We start from the raw sequence: 15,484 nt of genomic DNA, 5'->3' as shown, positions 1-15,484 counted from the left end.
TCGGGGATTTACCCACCCTTGCACATCACCCTTTTCTGCCTTGCATTTATCTTCCTGGAGTGTGTGCGTCAGTGAAAAGGCAATATGCGAGGGTGGATAAATCCCAAAGATTTGGAAGCATAACCAAAACCCACCATGCACCAATAGGATAGTAAACACAGGAGTGCAAGCATGACTGACACTCCCTGGAATCAGCATCAAGGATCACCCAATGTGATGGCTTGGGAAGTGTCGATGTACAGAGGGACCTGGGTGTCCCTGTACACCAGTCATTGAAAGCAAACATACAGGTGGCAGCAAGCAGTTAGGAAGGCCTTCATTGCAAGAGGATTTGAGTACAGGAGCAAGGATGTCTTACTACATTTATACAGGGCCTTGGTGAGACCGCACCTGGAGTATTGTGTGCAGTTTTGGTCTCCTTACCCAAGAAAGGATATACTTGCCATAGAGGGAGTGCAGCGAAGGTTCACCAGACTGATTCCTGGGATGGCAGGACTGTCGTATGAGGAGAGATTGTGTCGACTAGGCCTGTATTCACTAGAGTTTAGAAGAATGAGAGGGGGATCTCATTGAAACGTATAAAATTCTGACTGGGTTGGATAGACTGGATACAGGAAGGATGTTTCCCCTGGCTGAGAAGTCTAGAACAAGGGGTCACAGTCTCAGGATATGGGGTAGGAAATTTAGGACCGAGATGAGGAGAAATGTTTTCACTCAGAGGGTGGTGAACCTGTGGAATTCTCTACCACAGAAGGCCAAGTCTGTGGAGGCCAAGTCACTGAATATATTGAAGAGGGAGATAGATAGATTTCTAGACACAAATAACATCAAGGGGTATGGGGAAAAAACGGGAATATGGTGTTGAGATAGAGGATCAGCCATGATCATATTGAATGGTGGTGCAGACTCGAAGGGCCGAATGGCCTACTACTGCTCCTATTTTCTATGTTTCTATCCAGAACCCACATTAAAAAAAAATGTACATTTACGTAGTGCCTTTCACGACCTCAGGATGTCCCAAAGCACTTTACAGCCAATTAAGTACTTCTGAAGTGTAATCACTGTTGTAATGTGGGAAACATAGCTGCACAGTTTGTGCAAAGCAAGCTCCCACAAACAGCACTGTGACCAGATAATTTTTTTGATCAAGTGATGTTGGTTGGGGGATATTGGCCAGGACACCGGGAGAACAGTATAAACCGAGTTTATTGTGGTGTGAGCCGTGGGTAGCAGCACACTCTTGTTTCTGGGTCAGAAAGTTGTGAGTTTAAGCCCCACTCCAGAGACTTGAGCACATAATCCAGGCTGACACTCCCAGTGCAGCACTGAGGGACTGCTCCACTGTTGGAGGCTACACAGCAAGTGTTGGTAAGCTATAGTGTTTTAAAAGAGGTGGCTATAGAGATAGTGGATGCATTGGTTGTCATCTTCCAAAATTCCATAGATTCTAGAATGGTTCCTGCAGATTGGAAGGTAGCTAATGTAACCCCGCTATTTAAGAAAGGAGGGGGAGTGAAAACGGCGAACTACAGACCAGATAATGAGGGACCAGTGGATGCGGTGTATTTGGATTTTCAGAAGGCATTCGATAAGGTGCCATACAAAAGGTTATTGAACAAAATTAGGGCTCATGGGATTGGGGGTAATATACCAGCATGGATTGAGGATTGGTTAATGGATAGAAAACAGAGAATAGGAATAAACAGGTCATTTTCAGGTTGGCAGGCTGTAACTAGTGGGGTGCTGCAAGGATTGGTGCTTGGGCCCCAGCTATTCACAATCTATATCAATGATTTGGATGAGGGGGCCAAATGTAACATATCCAAGTTTGCTGATGATACAAAGCTTAATGAGAAGGTAAGTTGTGAGGAGGATGCAAAGAGACTTCAAGGGGATATAGATAAGCTGAGTGAGTGGGCACGAACATGGCAAATGGAAAATAATGTGGAGAAATGTGAAGTTATCCACTTTGGTAGGAAAAATAGAAAAGCAGAGTATTTTTTAAATGGTGAGAGATTGGGAAATGTTGGTGTTCAGAGGGACCTGGGTGTCCTTGTACACAAATCACAAAGTTAACATGCAGCTCCAGCAAGCAATTAAGAAAGCAAATGGTATGTTGGCCTTTACTACAAGAAGATTTGTGTACAAGAGTAAAGACGTCTTAGTGCAATAATATAGAACCCTGGTGAGACCGCATCTGGAATATTATGTACAGTTTTTGTCGTCTTACCTAAGGAAGGATATACTTGCCATTGAGGGAGTGCAGCAAAGGTTCACCAGACTGATTCCTGGGATGGGGGTGAGATTGTCCTATGAGGAGAGATTGAGTAGACTAGGCCTATGTTCTCTTGAGTTGACTAGGCCTATGTTCTCTTGAGTTTAGAAGAATGAGAGGTGATCTCATTGAAACATACAAAATTCTTACAGAGCTTGACAGGGTAGATGCAGGGAGGATGTTTTCTCTGGCTGGGGAATCTAGAAACAGGGGTCACAGTCTCAGAATAAGGGGTCGGCCATTTATGACTGAGATGAGGAGAAACTTCTTCACTCAGAAGGTGGTGAATCGCTTGAATTCCCCACCCGAGAGGCTCAGTCTTTGAGTAAATTCAAGACGGTGATCGACAGATTTTTGTATATTAAGGGAATCAAGGGATATGAGGATGGTGTAGGAAAGTGGAGTTGAGATAGAAGATCAGCCATGATCTCATTGAATGGCCTACTCCTTCTCCAAATTATTATGTTCTTAATGCTCCTGCTCTTTTTTCAAAATGTCTCATCCAAAAGATGGCACCTCCCTCAGTACTGCATTGGAATGTCAGTCTAGATATTTTGTGCTCAGGTTCTCTGAAGTGGGACCCAAACCCACAACCTTCTGACTTGGAGGTGAGAGTGCTTCCAACTGAGCCATGGCTGACATTATTAGGCAGTGAAACTCACTCACTACCATAAAGTCCTGCGTCTACTATACCAGCGTGTGTGCAATATATATTAACAAGCAAAGAACAATTTTAATTTAAAGGAGGGAAAGCAGTGTTCTCTGCGGGAATGAAGAACCAACTATCCGTCCCGTTGTTTGGATGCCCTACCTGATGAGCGCTGTTCCAATCTGCTGTCGAATCTCGAATCTCTCCTGATCAGACTGACGAGGTAGGATATTCTTCTCTATAAGTTCCTGCTTTGTAGGTCTGTTGCTCAGTTTAAGGGCCAAAGTATCTTTTCGCTTTACTTTATTGGCCAACGAACCTACGTAAGATTTTAGAAAAGATGTTACAGGACAGATGGTGAGATGTGTAGAAATTTACTCGAGGCAAATCACTGAAGATGGGTCCTTTTGTTTGACGGACTTGCTACTTTGTTATTTTTCCATCCCCGAAATATAAAATTTATCCAAATGGTTATTTCTGGCAAGGCCAAGTGTAACCTGTAAAAGGGCGTACGTCACTCGACATGCCAGTGTTATGATCTGGTGGTATATTTTTCTGCACTACTTCGTGACCTCACATTTCTCTGCATTAAATTTCATCTGATCTCTCTGCCCAATCTACTAACCTGTCCATGTCTTCCATGACTACTAGTGTCAGGTGTTAGCTCACTGCTGATCACATGGATAGTCTAACCTGGGTTCTCCTTCGCCAGTATAGCTCTGCTCCGTACTTGGCAGCCAATCTACCCAATTTACCCATTGGAAAAGCAATGCAATCATTTCAAATCATGTTAAATAGGAGAAATCTGATTGAGAAAAAAAAATCACTGAATAAAAGTAACGGACCAATCTTGGGAAAATTCCACCAACTTTAGTCCATTCGGCTAGGGGAATCGGGAGGTATGGAGAGAAAGCAGGAAGGGGGTACTGAGGGAATGATCAGCCATGATCTTATTGAATGGTGGTGCAGGCTTGAAGAGCGGTGCAGGCTTGAAGAGCCAAATGGCCTACTCCTGCTCCTATTTTCTATGTTTCTATGTTTCTATTCTTTTCCAGCAAATAATTTTTCTTCCAAATCACAATAACACTTTGTAGCTGTGCACTGCACCTCACTTTTATCTTTGTGGAAAAGGATGAAATTAAATTCCAATGACATTTGTTACAGAAAGCACAAATCAACATTGCAATTGTAGAGTAGGCTAATATCTGCACTGGGGTAATTAATACTATTAATGCACTGTAGGTTACAAAAGGTGAGGTCCAGGAACAGACTAACCACTGGACTTGGAGCTCATAATGGACAAGACTGGTATGTCCTCACATGGACCTATGCAACTATAAATTCCAATCCATCATGCCGAACAATGGATTAACAGACAGGCTGCAAACAATCGCACCGTCAAAGCACGTATATTAAGTTAATGAATGTAAATACATACTGGGTTGATCATCTTCCTCATCCTCATCATAGTCATCCTTGTAGAGTACTGGACCATCTTCATCCGAGTCGCTCACGTCTTCATCTTGTCTCACGAGTTCGGGAATGATAATGATTGATGGAAGAAGTGGTGGGTAATCCTGTTTCTCGGGCAACTGTTCCTCCTCCTCTTCATCCTCAGTGTTCTCTTCATCAGAGGGGCTGATCAGGTTACATGACAGGATTAGTTCTTTAATGAAAGGCTCTGCTTGTACTATCTGTGGGAAACGTTACTCTAGTCACAATATCAAAATGTACAGACAACCCATGAATATTGATCATGGTTAACTGTGAAGAGGACTGTGAGCGATTTCAGGAAGACATGGACAGGTTAGTAGATTGGGCAGAGAGATCAGATGAAATTTAATGCAGAGAAATGTGAGGTCATCCATTTTGGGATGAAGACTAAACGAGAGGCATTTAGACTAAATGTTACAACTTTAAAAAGAAAAGAATTATGAGGGGTAGATATGGAGAAAATGTTTCCACTGGTAGGAGGGTTGGTAACCAAAGAAGACAGATTTGAAGTAATTGGCAAAAGAACCAGAGGGGAGATGACAATTTTTTTTTAATGCAGCGTGTTATGTTAATCTGGAACGCACTGCCTGAAAGGGTGGTGGAAGCAGATTCAATAGTAACTTTCAAAAGGGAATTGCATATATACTTGAAAAAGGAGAAATTTGCAGCGATATGAGGAAAGATCAAGGTGAGTGGGACTAATTGGATTGCTCTTTCATAGAGCTGGCACAGGCATAATGGGCCAAATGGCCTCCTTCTGTGCTGCATTATTCTACAAGCAGAAAGAGCCATGAGTTTAAAGTGGAAGGACAAGTTGATATGGCTGTTAAAGCATACTAGATTTTATAAACAAAGATATAAAGTACAAAAGCAAAGAGGCATGTTTAATTTACACAAATTATTGGTTAAGCTGCAGTTAGAATATTGCGTCTAGCTTTGTGCACCCGACTTTAGGAAGGTTGAGAAGGCCAAGGAGAGATTCACCAAGATGGTAGCACGGATGTCAACAGACTAGTGAATAAAGGAGGTGAAGGCAAGATCTGATGAAGGCATTCAAAATTGAGAGTTTTGATAAGGTAATCATGAACAAGCCACTTCCAGTGGTCAATGCACTGGTAACTAGAGGGCAGAACTTTAAGATTATCACCTGTAGAATGAAGGGAGATGTTAAGAGACTTCCTTTTATACGGAGGGCTGTTAGGACATGAATTGCCCTGCCAGGAACTGATGAAAGCAGAATTCATAATAGCATTAAATCAACAACAACTTGTATTTATATAGTGCCTTTAACTTGGTAAAATGTCCCAAGGGGCTTCACAGGAGTGTTATAGGACAGAAATTGAACACCGAGCCACATAAGGAGAAATTAGGGCTGATGACCAAAAGCTTGGTCAAAGAGGTATGTTTTAAGGAGTGTCAGAGGCAGAAAGGGTTAGCGAGGCAATTCTAGAGCTTAGGGCCTAGGCAGCTGAAGGCACGGCCACCGATGGTTGAGCGATGAAAATCAGGGATGCTCAAGAGGGCAGAATTAGAGGAGCGGAGATGTCTCGGGGTGGGGTGGGTATTTGAAATATTTTTCTTTTAAAGGGTATGGAGAATCAACGGGGAAATGGGACGAAATCAATAGGTCTTTCAGAGAGCTGGTGGAGGTGGAATGGGCTGATTAGCCTCTTTCTCTGTCAAATTTTCTAGACTCTGTTTAAGGTTATACTATGAAAATGCCCCCAGCACCAGATCCAAGCTAGTTTATGCTTAGTTGGGCTGGCAGATTTTAGCCAGGGTATTCTACAGAGCCTGAAAATGGCCATAGGGGCTTTGGGTTCTTGAGGAAGGGGTACAAAAATTAATCAATTGGTATTTCTGTCCCATTTACTATCCAGTGGCTGCTACTGGATAGTGCATGTGCGTCGATTACGGTCAAGGGCAAAAATAGCCTGTCAAAGCTTACATAGAAACATAGAAAATAGGTGCAGGAGTAGGCCATTCGGCGCTTTGAGCCTGCACCACCATGTAATATGATCATGCAACTTCAGTACCCCATTCCTGCTTTCTCTCCATACACCTTGATCCCTTTAGCCGTGAGGGCCACATCTAACTCCCTCTTTAATATATCTAACAAATTGGCCTCAACAACTTTGTGGTAGAGAATTCCACAGGTTCACAATTCTCTGAATGAAGAAGTTTCTCCTCATCTCAGTCCTAAATGGCTTACCCCTTATCCTTAGACTGTTACCCCTGGTTCTGGACTTCCCCAACATCGGGAACATTCTTCCTGCATCTAACCTGTCCAATCCCGTCAGAATTTTATATGTTTCTATGAGATCCCCTCTCATTCTTCTAAATTCTAGTGAATACACATCGATAAGGACAACCAGCAGAGCCCATAGAACCATACGCTAGCACGAGTTAGAGCCTTCAGGTAAAGGTAGAAAACAGAAAATGGGGAAACAAAAACAATTGTAACATATGCACAGAACTATCGAAGAATCAGTTAATGTTCATGACATGAATGTGTCAGAATTCGTGATTAAATCGTGTTATGTGAGCTGGTCTCGGCAGGTACAGCAGCGGGTGATGAGAAACAGGCACTCGTCTAGGGGGGGGAGACAATAAGCCTAAATGTCACTCCGAACTCCCTGCTGGAAGTGTACAAACATTCAGAATTAGGCGGGGGAAGGATTGGGCGAGGCTATGAGGCCTCATACTACTGGGGGTCAAACAGCCTGCAATCTCTTACTGTCTAGGCTTGCCTATAAATAATGACATTTGGGTAGGAGATTCAAAGGTGAATGGACACCCAGGCAGTGGTATTCAGGCAAGGAGACATTGCCTTCTGGGATTGGGGGTGGGGGAGTGGGGAAGGAAACAGTACTAGAAAATTTGCCAAACCAAAAATCAGGAATTAGAATTAAAAATAAAAACAGAAAAGGTTGGAAATGTCTCGGGTCTAAAATATATATATATTTTTTTTGAGGACTTCCAACCAAGTCAGTCAGTCAGCCAAAAATTAGTAAAATGTACATTAAGGAATTCTGGTACACCTCACTCAAAGTGTTAACTCATCTTTTGTGTTCATGATTCTCAGAAACAAAGCGCAAACACAGAGATTCCTTGTGGTAATCCTCCTATCGTATATGCACTGTAACACCCACAAGAAGCACAGCTCTTTGCCTATGTGGACCTTTAGACTTCTGTAAATCAGCTAACACTTCACCTCTGCTGTACAGTTCTTGCTCTCACTCCAAAGTAAGGTCCAGCCAGCAGTTGTGACACAATATTCAACTTAATCTAGTTTTCCACATTGTTATAAACTCAGCAGTTTCCAAATCTCACCACACCCCGCTACACAGCACAAAATCAATCATTTACTAGGTTAGATTTGGACAAATGAACAAAGGCTGGAGGTAACACCAGTGCTCACTGAAATTTGGTTGCAAATGCATTAACGGTCATTACATAGACTGTACAGAACAGAAAACAGCCCATTCAGCCCAACAAACCTATGCCAGTGTTTATGCTCCACACGATCCTTCTCTCGCCCCTCTTCATCTTACTCTATCATTATATCCTTCTATTCCTTTCTCCCTCATGTATGTATCGAACTTTCCCTTAAATATATTATGCTATTCGCCTCAACTACCTCATGTGATAGCAAGTTCCACATTCTAACAACTCTAGTTTTGCACGGTTAGCCACATACTGTAAACTTGGGGTTGGAAGGTGATAACAGGCAGGAGGTACCACAGGGGATTCTGGGGAGTAATGTTTAGTACCATCACACTATAAGAATCAATCAGTGGCACTACTCAATGAAGAGTAGCAGCAAGTTCTGGCCAACATTCCTCCCTCAACTAATACCACTATAAAACAATCAACTGGTCATAATTTCACTAATGTTTGTGGGACCCTGCTGTGTGCAAGGTGGCTGCCACATTTGTCCTACATAACAACAGTGACTTCTTTTCAAAAGTGTTTCGTTGGCTGTGAAGTCCTTTAGGACTTTTTCAGGACGTGAAAGGATCTATGTAAATGCAAGTACGTCCTTCGTCAGCGAGAAGCACAATCTCCAGAATCCAGTTCCTGTTCGGCATGAACCCCAGCACATGATGGCCCCCAACTTGGCATCAATCAGCAGTCGTACTTGGAGAGCCGACAGGATGGCTAGTGTGGAAAATGTCACATTGATGAAATGGGCAGGGTGGGAGAGAGGGGTACTTTTCTGAGGCTGGGGCTGAGATACATTCATTCTTGGAGTAGAGCAGAGAGTTGTTGCTATTCATCTAACAGTGCCGAAACTGAGCTCGAATGCACTTGGATGCTGACAATGGGGGTCTGAAAATCAGAGAGAGCTCTGATACCCAACACCAACACCCCTCATCTTGAGGTGTACAAAATTAAAATAAAAACAGCCATTTGAAATAAAACACACACTCACCATTTTAACTTCTCTAAGGTGACTTGCAACGCCCGGATCTTATTCGCATCCTCAAAGGCAGTCTCAAAAAGCAGTGACTTCGCTGTGTTCGAGCCATCAGCTGCAGTGACAACCGGTCGAGGGCTACAGAGCGCTTGCTGGATCATTATGTGCAAAGGAACTTGGGACTGGCGAGTCGGGAGGAGCTCGGGATAGTCATGGGATGAAGGTTGAGGCTGATCAGGTTCTTTGTCATGCTGCACAGTGGGATGACAGAATGTCAATACGGGGGGAACGGCTTTGACTGGAGGTCTTGGTGGGAGAGACTGACGAGGAGCAGGTTCCGGAGCAGAAGGTGGGCGTGAAGGCAATGCTGGCGATGAAGCAGGTGCGTGTGCTGATGTCGGTCCTGGCGTTGGTAGATGCGTTCTCTCCTTGCTCTCGCACGCATTCTGGATAGTGTTGTTTGGCCCGGCCACAGGCGGGTTAAAGGTTATCCTCCTGTGGGGCACTGGTGGCGAATGCTTACCTGGCACAACTAGGCCAGGGGTCATGGCGTGACTAAGTTCCGCTGAAACAGAATATTGCAAATTGAGTCGGTGTTCCGAAACTTGCCTGTTTTAAGAATTGTCGCACTTTTCATTGCTTAGAAACATAAACCTTATCCCGATAAGATGTGGGAATTGAGAGCTTGTATGTAAAACAAACAGCAAGGCAATAATTTTGCAATGGTCAGCTGGACAAAATTAAATATCCCAAGGCAGGCAGTTGTGCTCAATGTAAGAAAATATTACATTTGACATAACGAATAGAACATAAACCATGTTCAGAATAAGGTTGAGCATTCCTTTCCTAAATCTTTTACATTTAAGACTTGGAAGAGCACAGGTTTAACCTTCAATCAACCGCACCATCATGCCTTCAGCTCTTACATTAACATGAGATATGTATAGACACAAGACTTATGACATCAGAAGGGCAACAAATTAGTAATACTGCATCAAGATTTACAGGAGTGTGTAATACTGCTATATATGGACATAGAGCAACAGGAACAGGTTGTTTGACAAGTTCAAAGGCATTTATGTTACAATATTAGCCCTACAGGCATAGAAACAAAGAAAGATAGTAATAGTTTGTTGTTCAACCCCTCGAGCCTGTTCCCCCATTCAATTAGATCATGGCTGATCTGTGCCTCAACTCCATTTACCCGCCTTTGTTCCATATCTCTGGATACCGTTATCGAACAAAAACTTAATGATCTCGGTCTTGAAGATTTCAATTCATCCCCAGTATCTACAGCCTTTTGGGGCAGCGAATTCCAGATTTCAACTACTCTGTGAGGAAAAAGTGCTTCATGGTTTCATTCCTAAATGGCCGAGGTCTAATTTTAAGACTATGCCCTCTTGTTCTGCATTCAACCACTAGAGGAAATAGAAACATAGAAAATAGGTGCAGGAGTAGGCCATTCGGCCCTTCGAGCCTGCACCACCATTCGATAAGATCATGGCTGATCATTCACGTCAGTGCCCCTTTCCTGCTTTCTCTCCATACCCCATGATCCCTTTAGCCGCAAGGGCCATATCCAACTCCCTCTTGAATATATTCAATGAACTGGCATCAACAACTCTCTGTGGTAGAGAATGCCACAGGTTCACAACTCTCTGAGTGAAGAAGTTTCTCCTTATCTCAGTCCTAAATGGTTTACTCCTTATCCTTCACTGTGTCCCCTGGTTCTGGACTTCCCCAACATCGGGAACATTCTTCCTGCATCTAACCTGTCCAGTCCTGTCAGAATTTTATATGTTTCTATGAGATCCCCTCTCATCCTTCTAAACCCCAGTGAATACAGGCCCAGACGATCCAGTCTCTCCTCATATGTCAGTCCTGCCATCCCGGGAATCAGTCTGGTGAACCTTCGCTGCACTCCTCAATAGCAAGAACGTTCTTCCTCAGATGAGACCAAAACTGAACACAATATTCCAGGTGAGGCCACAGGCCCTGTACAACTGCAGTAAGACCTCCCTGCTCCTATACTCAAATCCCCTAACTATGAAAGCCAACATACCATTTGTCTTCTTCGCCTGCTGTACCTGCATGCCAACTTTCAATGACTGATGTACCATGACACCCAGGTCTCGTTGCACATCCCCTTTTCCAAATCTGCCGCCATTCAGATAATATTCTGCCTTCATGTTTTTGTCACCAAAGTGGATAACCTCACATTATACAGCATCTGCCATGCATTTGCCCACTCACTTAACCTCTTAGCATCCTCCTCACAGCTCACACAGCCACCCAGCTTAGTGTCATCTGCAAACTTGGAGATATTACACTCAATTCCTTCCTGCCATTCTGAAAAGGACCCGTTTATCCAGACTCTCTGCTTCCTGTCTGCCAACCAGTTCTCTATCCACGTCAGCATATTACCCCCAGTACCTTGTGCTTTAATTTTGCACACCAATCTCTTGTGTGGGACCTTGTCAAAAGCCTTTTGAAAGTCTAAATACACCACATCCACTGGTTCTCCCTTATCCACTCTACTAGTTACATCCTCAAAAAATTCTAGAAGATTTGTCAAGCATGATTTCCCTTTCATAAATCCATGCTGAATTGGACTGATCCTGTCACTGCTTTCCAATTTTAATAATTGATTCCAACATTTTCCCTACTACTGATGTCAGGCCAACTGGTCTATAATTACCCGTTTTCTCTCTCCCTCCTTTTTTAAAAAGTGGTGTTACATTAGCTACCCTCCAGTCCATAGGAACTGATCCAGAGTCGATAGACTGTTGGAAAATGACCACCAATGTATCTCCTATTTCGAGAGCCACTTCCTTAAAGTACTCGAATGCAGACCATCAGGCCCTGGGATTTATCGGCCTTCAATCCCATCATTTTCCTGAACACAATTTCCCGCCTAATAAGGATTTCCTTCAGTTCCTCCTTCTCATTAGACCCTCGGTCCCCTAATATTTCTGGAAGGTTATTTGTGTCTTCCTTCGTGAAGACAGAACCAAAGTTCAACTGGTCTGCCACTTCTTTGTTCCCCATTATAAGTTCACCTGATTCTGACTGCAAGGGACCTATGTTTGCCTTCACTTATCTTTTTCTCTTCACATATCTATAGAAGCTTTTGCAGTCAGTTTTTATGTTCCCAGCAAGCTTCCTCTCATACTCTATTTCCCCCCTCCTAATTAAACCCTCTGTCTTTCTCTGCTGAATTCTAAATTTCTCCCAGTCCTCAGGTTTGCTGCTTTTTCTAGCCAATTTATATGCCTCTTTCTTGGATTTAACACTAGCCTTAATTTCCCTTATTAGCCACGGTTGAGCCACCTTCCCAGTTTTGTTTTTACTTCCGACAGGGATGACAATTGTTGAAGTTCATCCATGTGATCTTTAAATGTTTGCCATTGCCTATCCACAGTCAACCTTTTAAGTGTCATTCGCCAGTCTATTCTAGCCAATTCACATCTCATATCATCGAAGTTATCTTTCCTTAAGTTCAGAACCCTAGTCTCTGAGTTAACTGTGTCACTCTCCATCTTAATAAAGAATTCTACCATATTATGCTCACTCTTCCCCAAGGGGCCTCACACCACATGATTGCTAATTAGTCCTTTCTCATTACACATCAACCAGTCTAGGATGGCCAGCCCTCTAGTAGGTTCCTCGACATATTGGTCTAGAAAACTATCCCTGATACACTCCAGGAAATCCTCCTCCACCGTATTGCTACCAGTTTGGTTAGCCCAATCTACATGTAGATTAAAGTCACCCATGATAACTGCTGTACCTTTATTGCACGGATCCCTAATTCAGGAAGGATAGAATAAAAGGAAAAGGAGGTGGGGTAGCATTGCTGGTTAAGGAGGAGATTAAGGCAATAGTTAGGAAGGACATTAGCTTGGATGATGTGGAATCTATATGGGTAGAGCTACAGAACACCAAAGGGCAAAAAACGTTAGTGGGAGTTGTGTACAGACCTCCAAACAGTAGTAGTGATGTTCGGGAGGGCATCAAACAGGATATTAGGGGTGCATGCAATAAAGGTGCAGCAGTTATAATGGGTGACATTAATATGCACATAGATTGGGCTAACCAAACTGGAAGCAATACGGTGGAGGAGGATTTCCTGGAGTGCATAAGGGATGGTTTTTTAGACCAATATGTCGAGGAACCAACTAGGGGGGAGGCCATCTTAGACTGGGTGTTATGTAATGAGAGAGGATTAATTAGCAATCTTGTTGTGCGAGGCCCCTTGGGGAAGAGTGACCATAATATGGTGGAATTCTGCATTAGGATGGAGAATGAAACAGTTAATTCAGAGACCATGGTCCAGAACTTAAAGAAGGCTAACTTTGAAGGTATGAGGCGTGAATTGGCTGGGATGGATTGGCGAATGATACTTAAGGGGTTGACTGTGGATGGGCAATGGCAGACATTTAGAGACCGCATGAAGTACAACAATTGTGCATTCCTGTCTGGCATAAAAATAAAAAAGGGAAGGTGGCTCAACCGTGGCTATCAAGGGAAATCAGGGATAGTATTAAAGCCAAGGAAGTGGCATACAAATTGGCCAGAAATAGCAGCGAACCTGGGGACTGGGAGAAATTTAGAACTCAGCAGAGGAGGACAAAGGGTTTGGTTAGGGCAGGGAAAATAGAGTATGAGAAGAAACTTGCAGGGAACATTAAGACGGATTGCAAAACTTTCTATAGATATGTAAAGAGAAAAAGGTTAGTAAAGATAAACGTAGGTCCCCTGCAGTCAGAATCAGGGGAAGTCATAACGGGGAACAAAGAAATGGCGGACCAATTGAACAAGTACTTTGGTTCGGTATTCACGAAGGAGGACACAAACAACCTTCCGGTTATAAAAGGGGTCGGGGGGTCTAGTAAGGAGGAGGAACCGAGGGAAATCCTTATTAGCCGGGAAATTGTGTTGGGGAAATTGATGGGATTGAAGGCCAATAAATCCCCAGGGCCTGATGGACTGCATCCCAGAGTACTTAAGGAGGTGGCCTTGGAAATAGTGGATGCATTGACAGTCATTTTCCAACATTCCATTGACTCTGGATCAGTTCCTATAGAGTGGAGGGTAGCCAATGTAACCCCACTTTTTAAAAAAGGAGGGAGAGAGAAAACAGGGAATTATAGACCGGTCAGCCTGACATCGGTAGTGGGTAAAATGATGGAATCAATTATTAAGGATGTCATAGCAGTGCATTTGGAAAGAGGTGACATGATAGGTCCAAGTCAGCATGGATTTGTGAAAGGGAAATCATGCTTGACAAATCTTCTGGAATTTTTTGAGGATGTTTCCAGTAGAGTGGACAAGGGAGAACCAGTTGATGTGGTATATTTGGACTTTCAGAAGGCGTTCGACAAGGTCCCACACAAGAGATTGATGTGCAAAGTTAGAGCACATGGGATTGGGGGTAGTGTGCTGACATGGATTGAGAACTGGTTGTCAGACAGGAAGCAAAGAGTAGGAGTAAATGGGTACTTTTCAGAATGGCAGGCAGTGACTAGTGGGGTACCGCAAGGTTCTGTGCTGGGACCCCAGCTGTTTAAACTGCACATTAATGATTTAGATGAGGGGATTAAATGTAGTATCTCCAAATTTGCGGATGACACTAAGTTAGGTGGCAGTGTGAGCTGCGAGGAGGATGCTGTGAGGCTGCAGAGCGACTTGGATAGGTTAGGTGAGTGGGCAAATGCATGGCAGATGAAGTATAATGTGGATAAATGTGAGGTTATCCACTTTGGTGGTAAAAACAGAGAGACAGACTATTATCTGAATGGTGACAGATTAGGAAAAGGGGAGGTGCAAAGAGACCTGGGTGTCGTGGTACATCAGTCATTGAAGGTTGGCATGCAGGTGCAGCAGGCGGTTAAGAAAGCAAATGGCATGTTGGCCTTCATAGCAAGGGGATTTGAGTACAGGGGCAGGGAGGTGTTGCTACAGTTGTACAGGGCCTTGGTGAGGCCACACCTGGAGTATTGTGTACAGTTTTGGTCTCCTAACCTGAGGAAGGACATTCTTGCTATTGAGGGAGTGCAGCGAAGGTTCACCAGACTGATTCCCGGGATGGCGAGACTGACCTATCAAGAAAGACTGGATCAACTGGGCTTGTATTCACTGGAGTTCAGAAGAATGAGAGGGGACCTCATAGAAACATTTAAAATTCTGACGGGGTTAGACAGGTTAGATGCAGGAAGAATGTTCCCAATGTTGGGGAAGTCCAGAACCAGAGGTCACAGTCTAAGGATAAGGGGCAAGACATTTAGGACCGAGATGCGGAGGAACTTCTTCACCCAGAGTGGTGAACCTGTGGCATTCTCTACCACAGAAAGTTGTTGAGGCCAATTCACTAAATATATTCAAAAAGGAGTTAGATGAGGTCCTTACTACTAGGGGGATCAAGGGGTATGGCGAGAAAGCATGAATGGGGTACTTAAGTTGAATGTTCAGCCATGAACTCATTGAATGGCGGTGCAGGCTAGAAGGGCCGAATGGCCTACTCCTGCACCTATTTTCCATGTTTCTATGTTTCTATGTTTCTTGTTTGATGCTGTTCCCAACCTCACTACTACTGTTTGGTGGTCTGTACACAACTCCCACTAGCGTTTTCTGCCCTTTGGTATTC

At 43.6% G+C, this 15,484-nt stretch overlaps 1 protein-coding gene across 1 annotated transcript in view; it reads right to left on the bottom strand.

Annotated features, from left to right (window-relative positions):
• LOC139280306 (phosphatase and actin regulator 4-like) overlaps nucleotides 1-15,484 on the bottom strand; it is a 53,631-nt gene that overhangs the window by 9,969 nt on the left and 28,178 nt on the right. Inside the window, exons 6-8 of the mRNA XM_070899976.1 lie at nucleotides 8,854-9,403; nucleotides 4,363-4,562; nucleotides 3,087-3,243 (exon numbers count right to left, since the gene is read on the bottom strand). Coding sequence (XP_070756077.1) covers nucleotides 3,087-3,243; nucleotides 4,363-4,562; nucleotides 8,854-9,403 — 907 coding nt within the window. The remainder of the gene's footprint in view (nucleotides 1-3,086; nucleotides 3,244-4,362; nucleotides 4,563-8,853; nucleotides 9,404-15,484) is intronic.

Source organism: Pristiophorus japonicus, chromosome 14 (genome assembly GCF_044704955.1).
Source record: "Pristiophorus japonicus isolate sPriJap1 chromosome 14, sPriJap1.hap1, whole genome shotgun sequence".
Lineage (NCBI taxonomy): Eukaryota > Metazoa > Chordata > Chondrichthyes > Pristiophoridae > Pristiophorus > Pristiophorus japonicus.
Note: the sequence above shows the minus strand (reverse complement) of the source record. Positions and strands in the feature narration are given on the sequence as shown.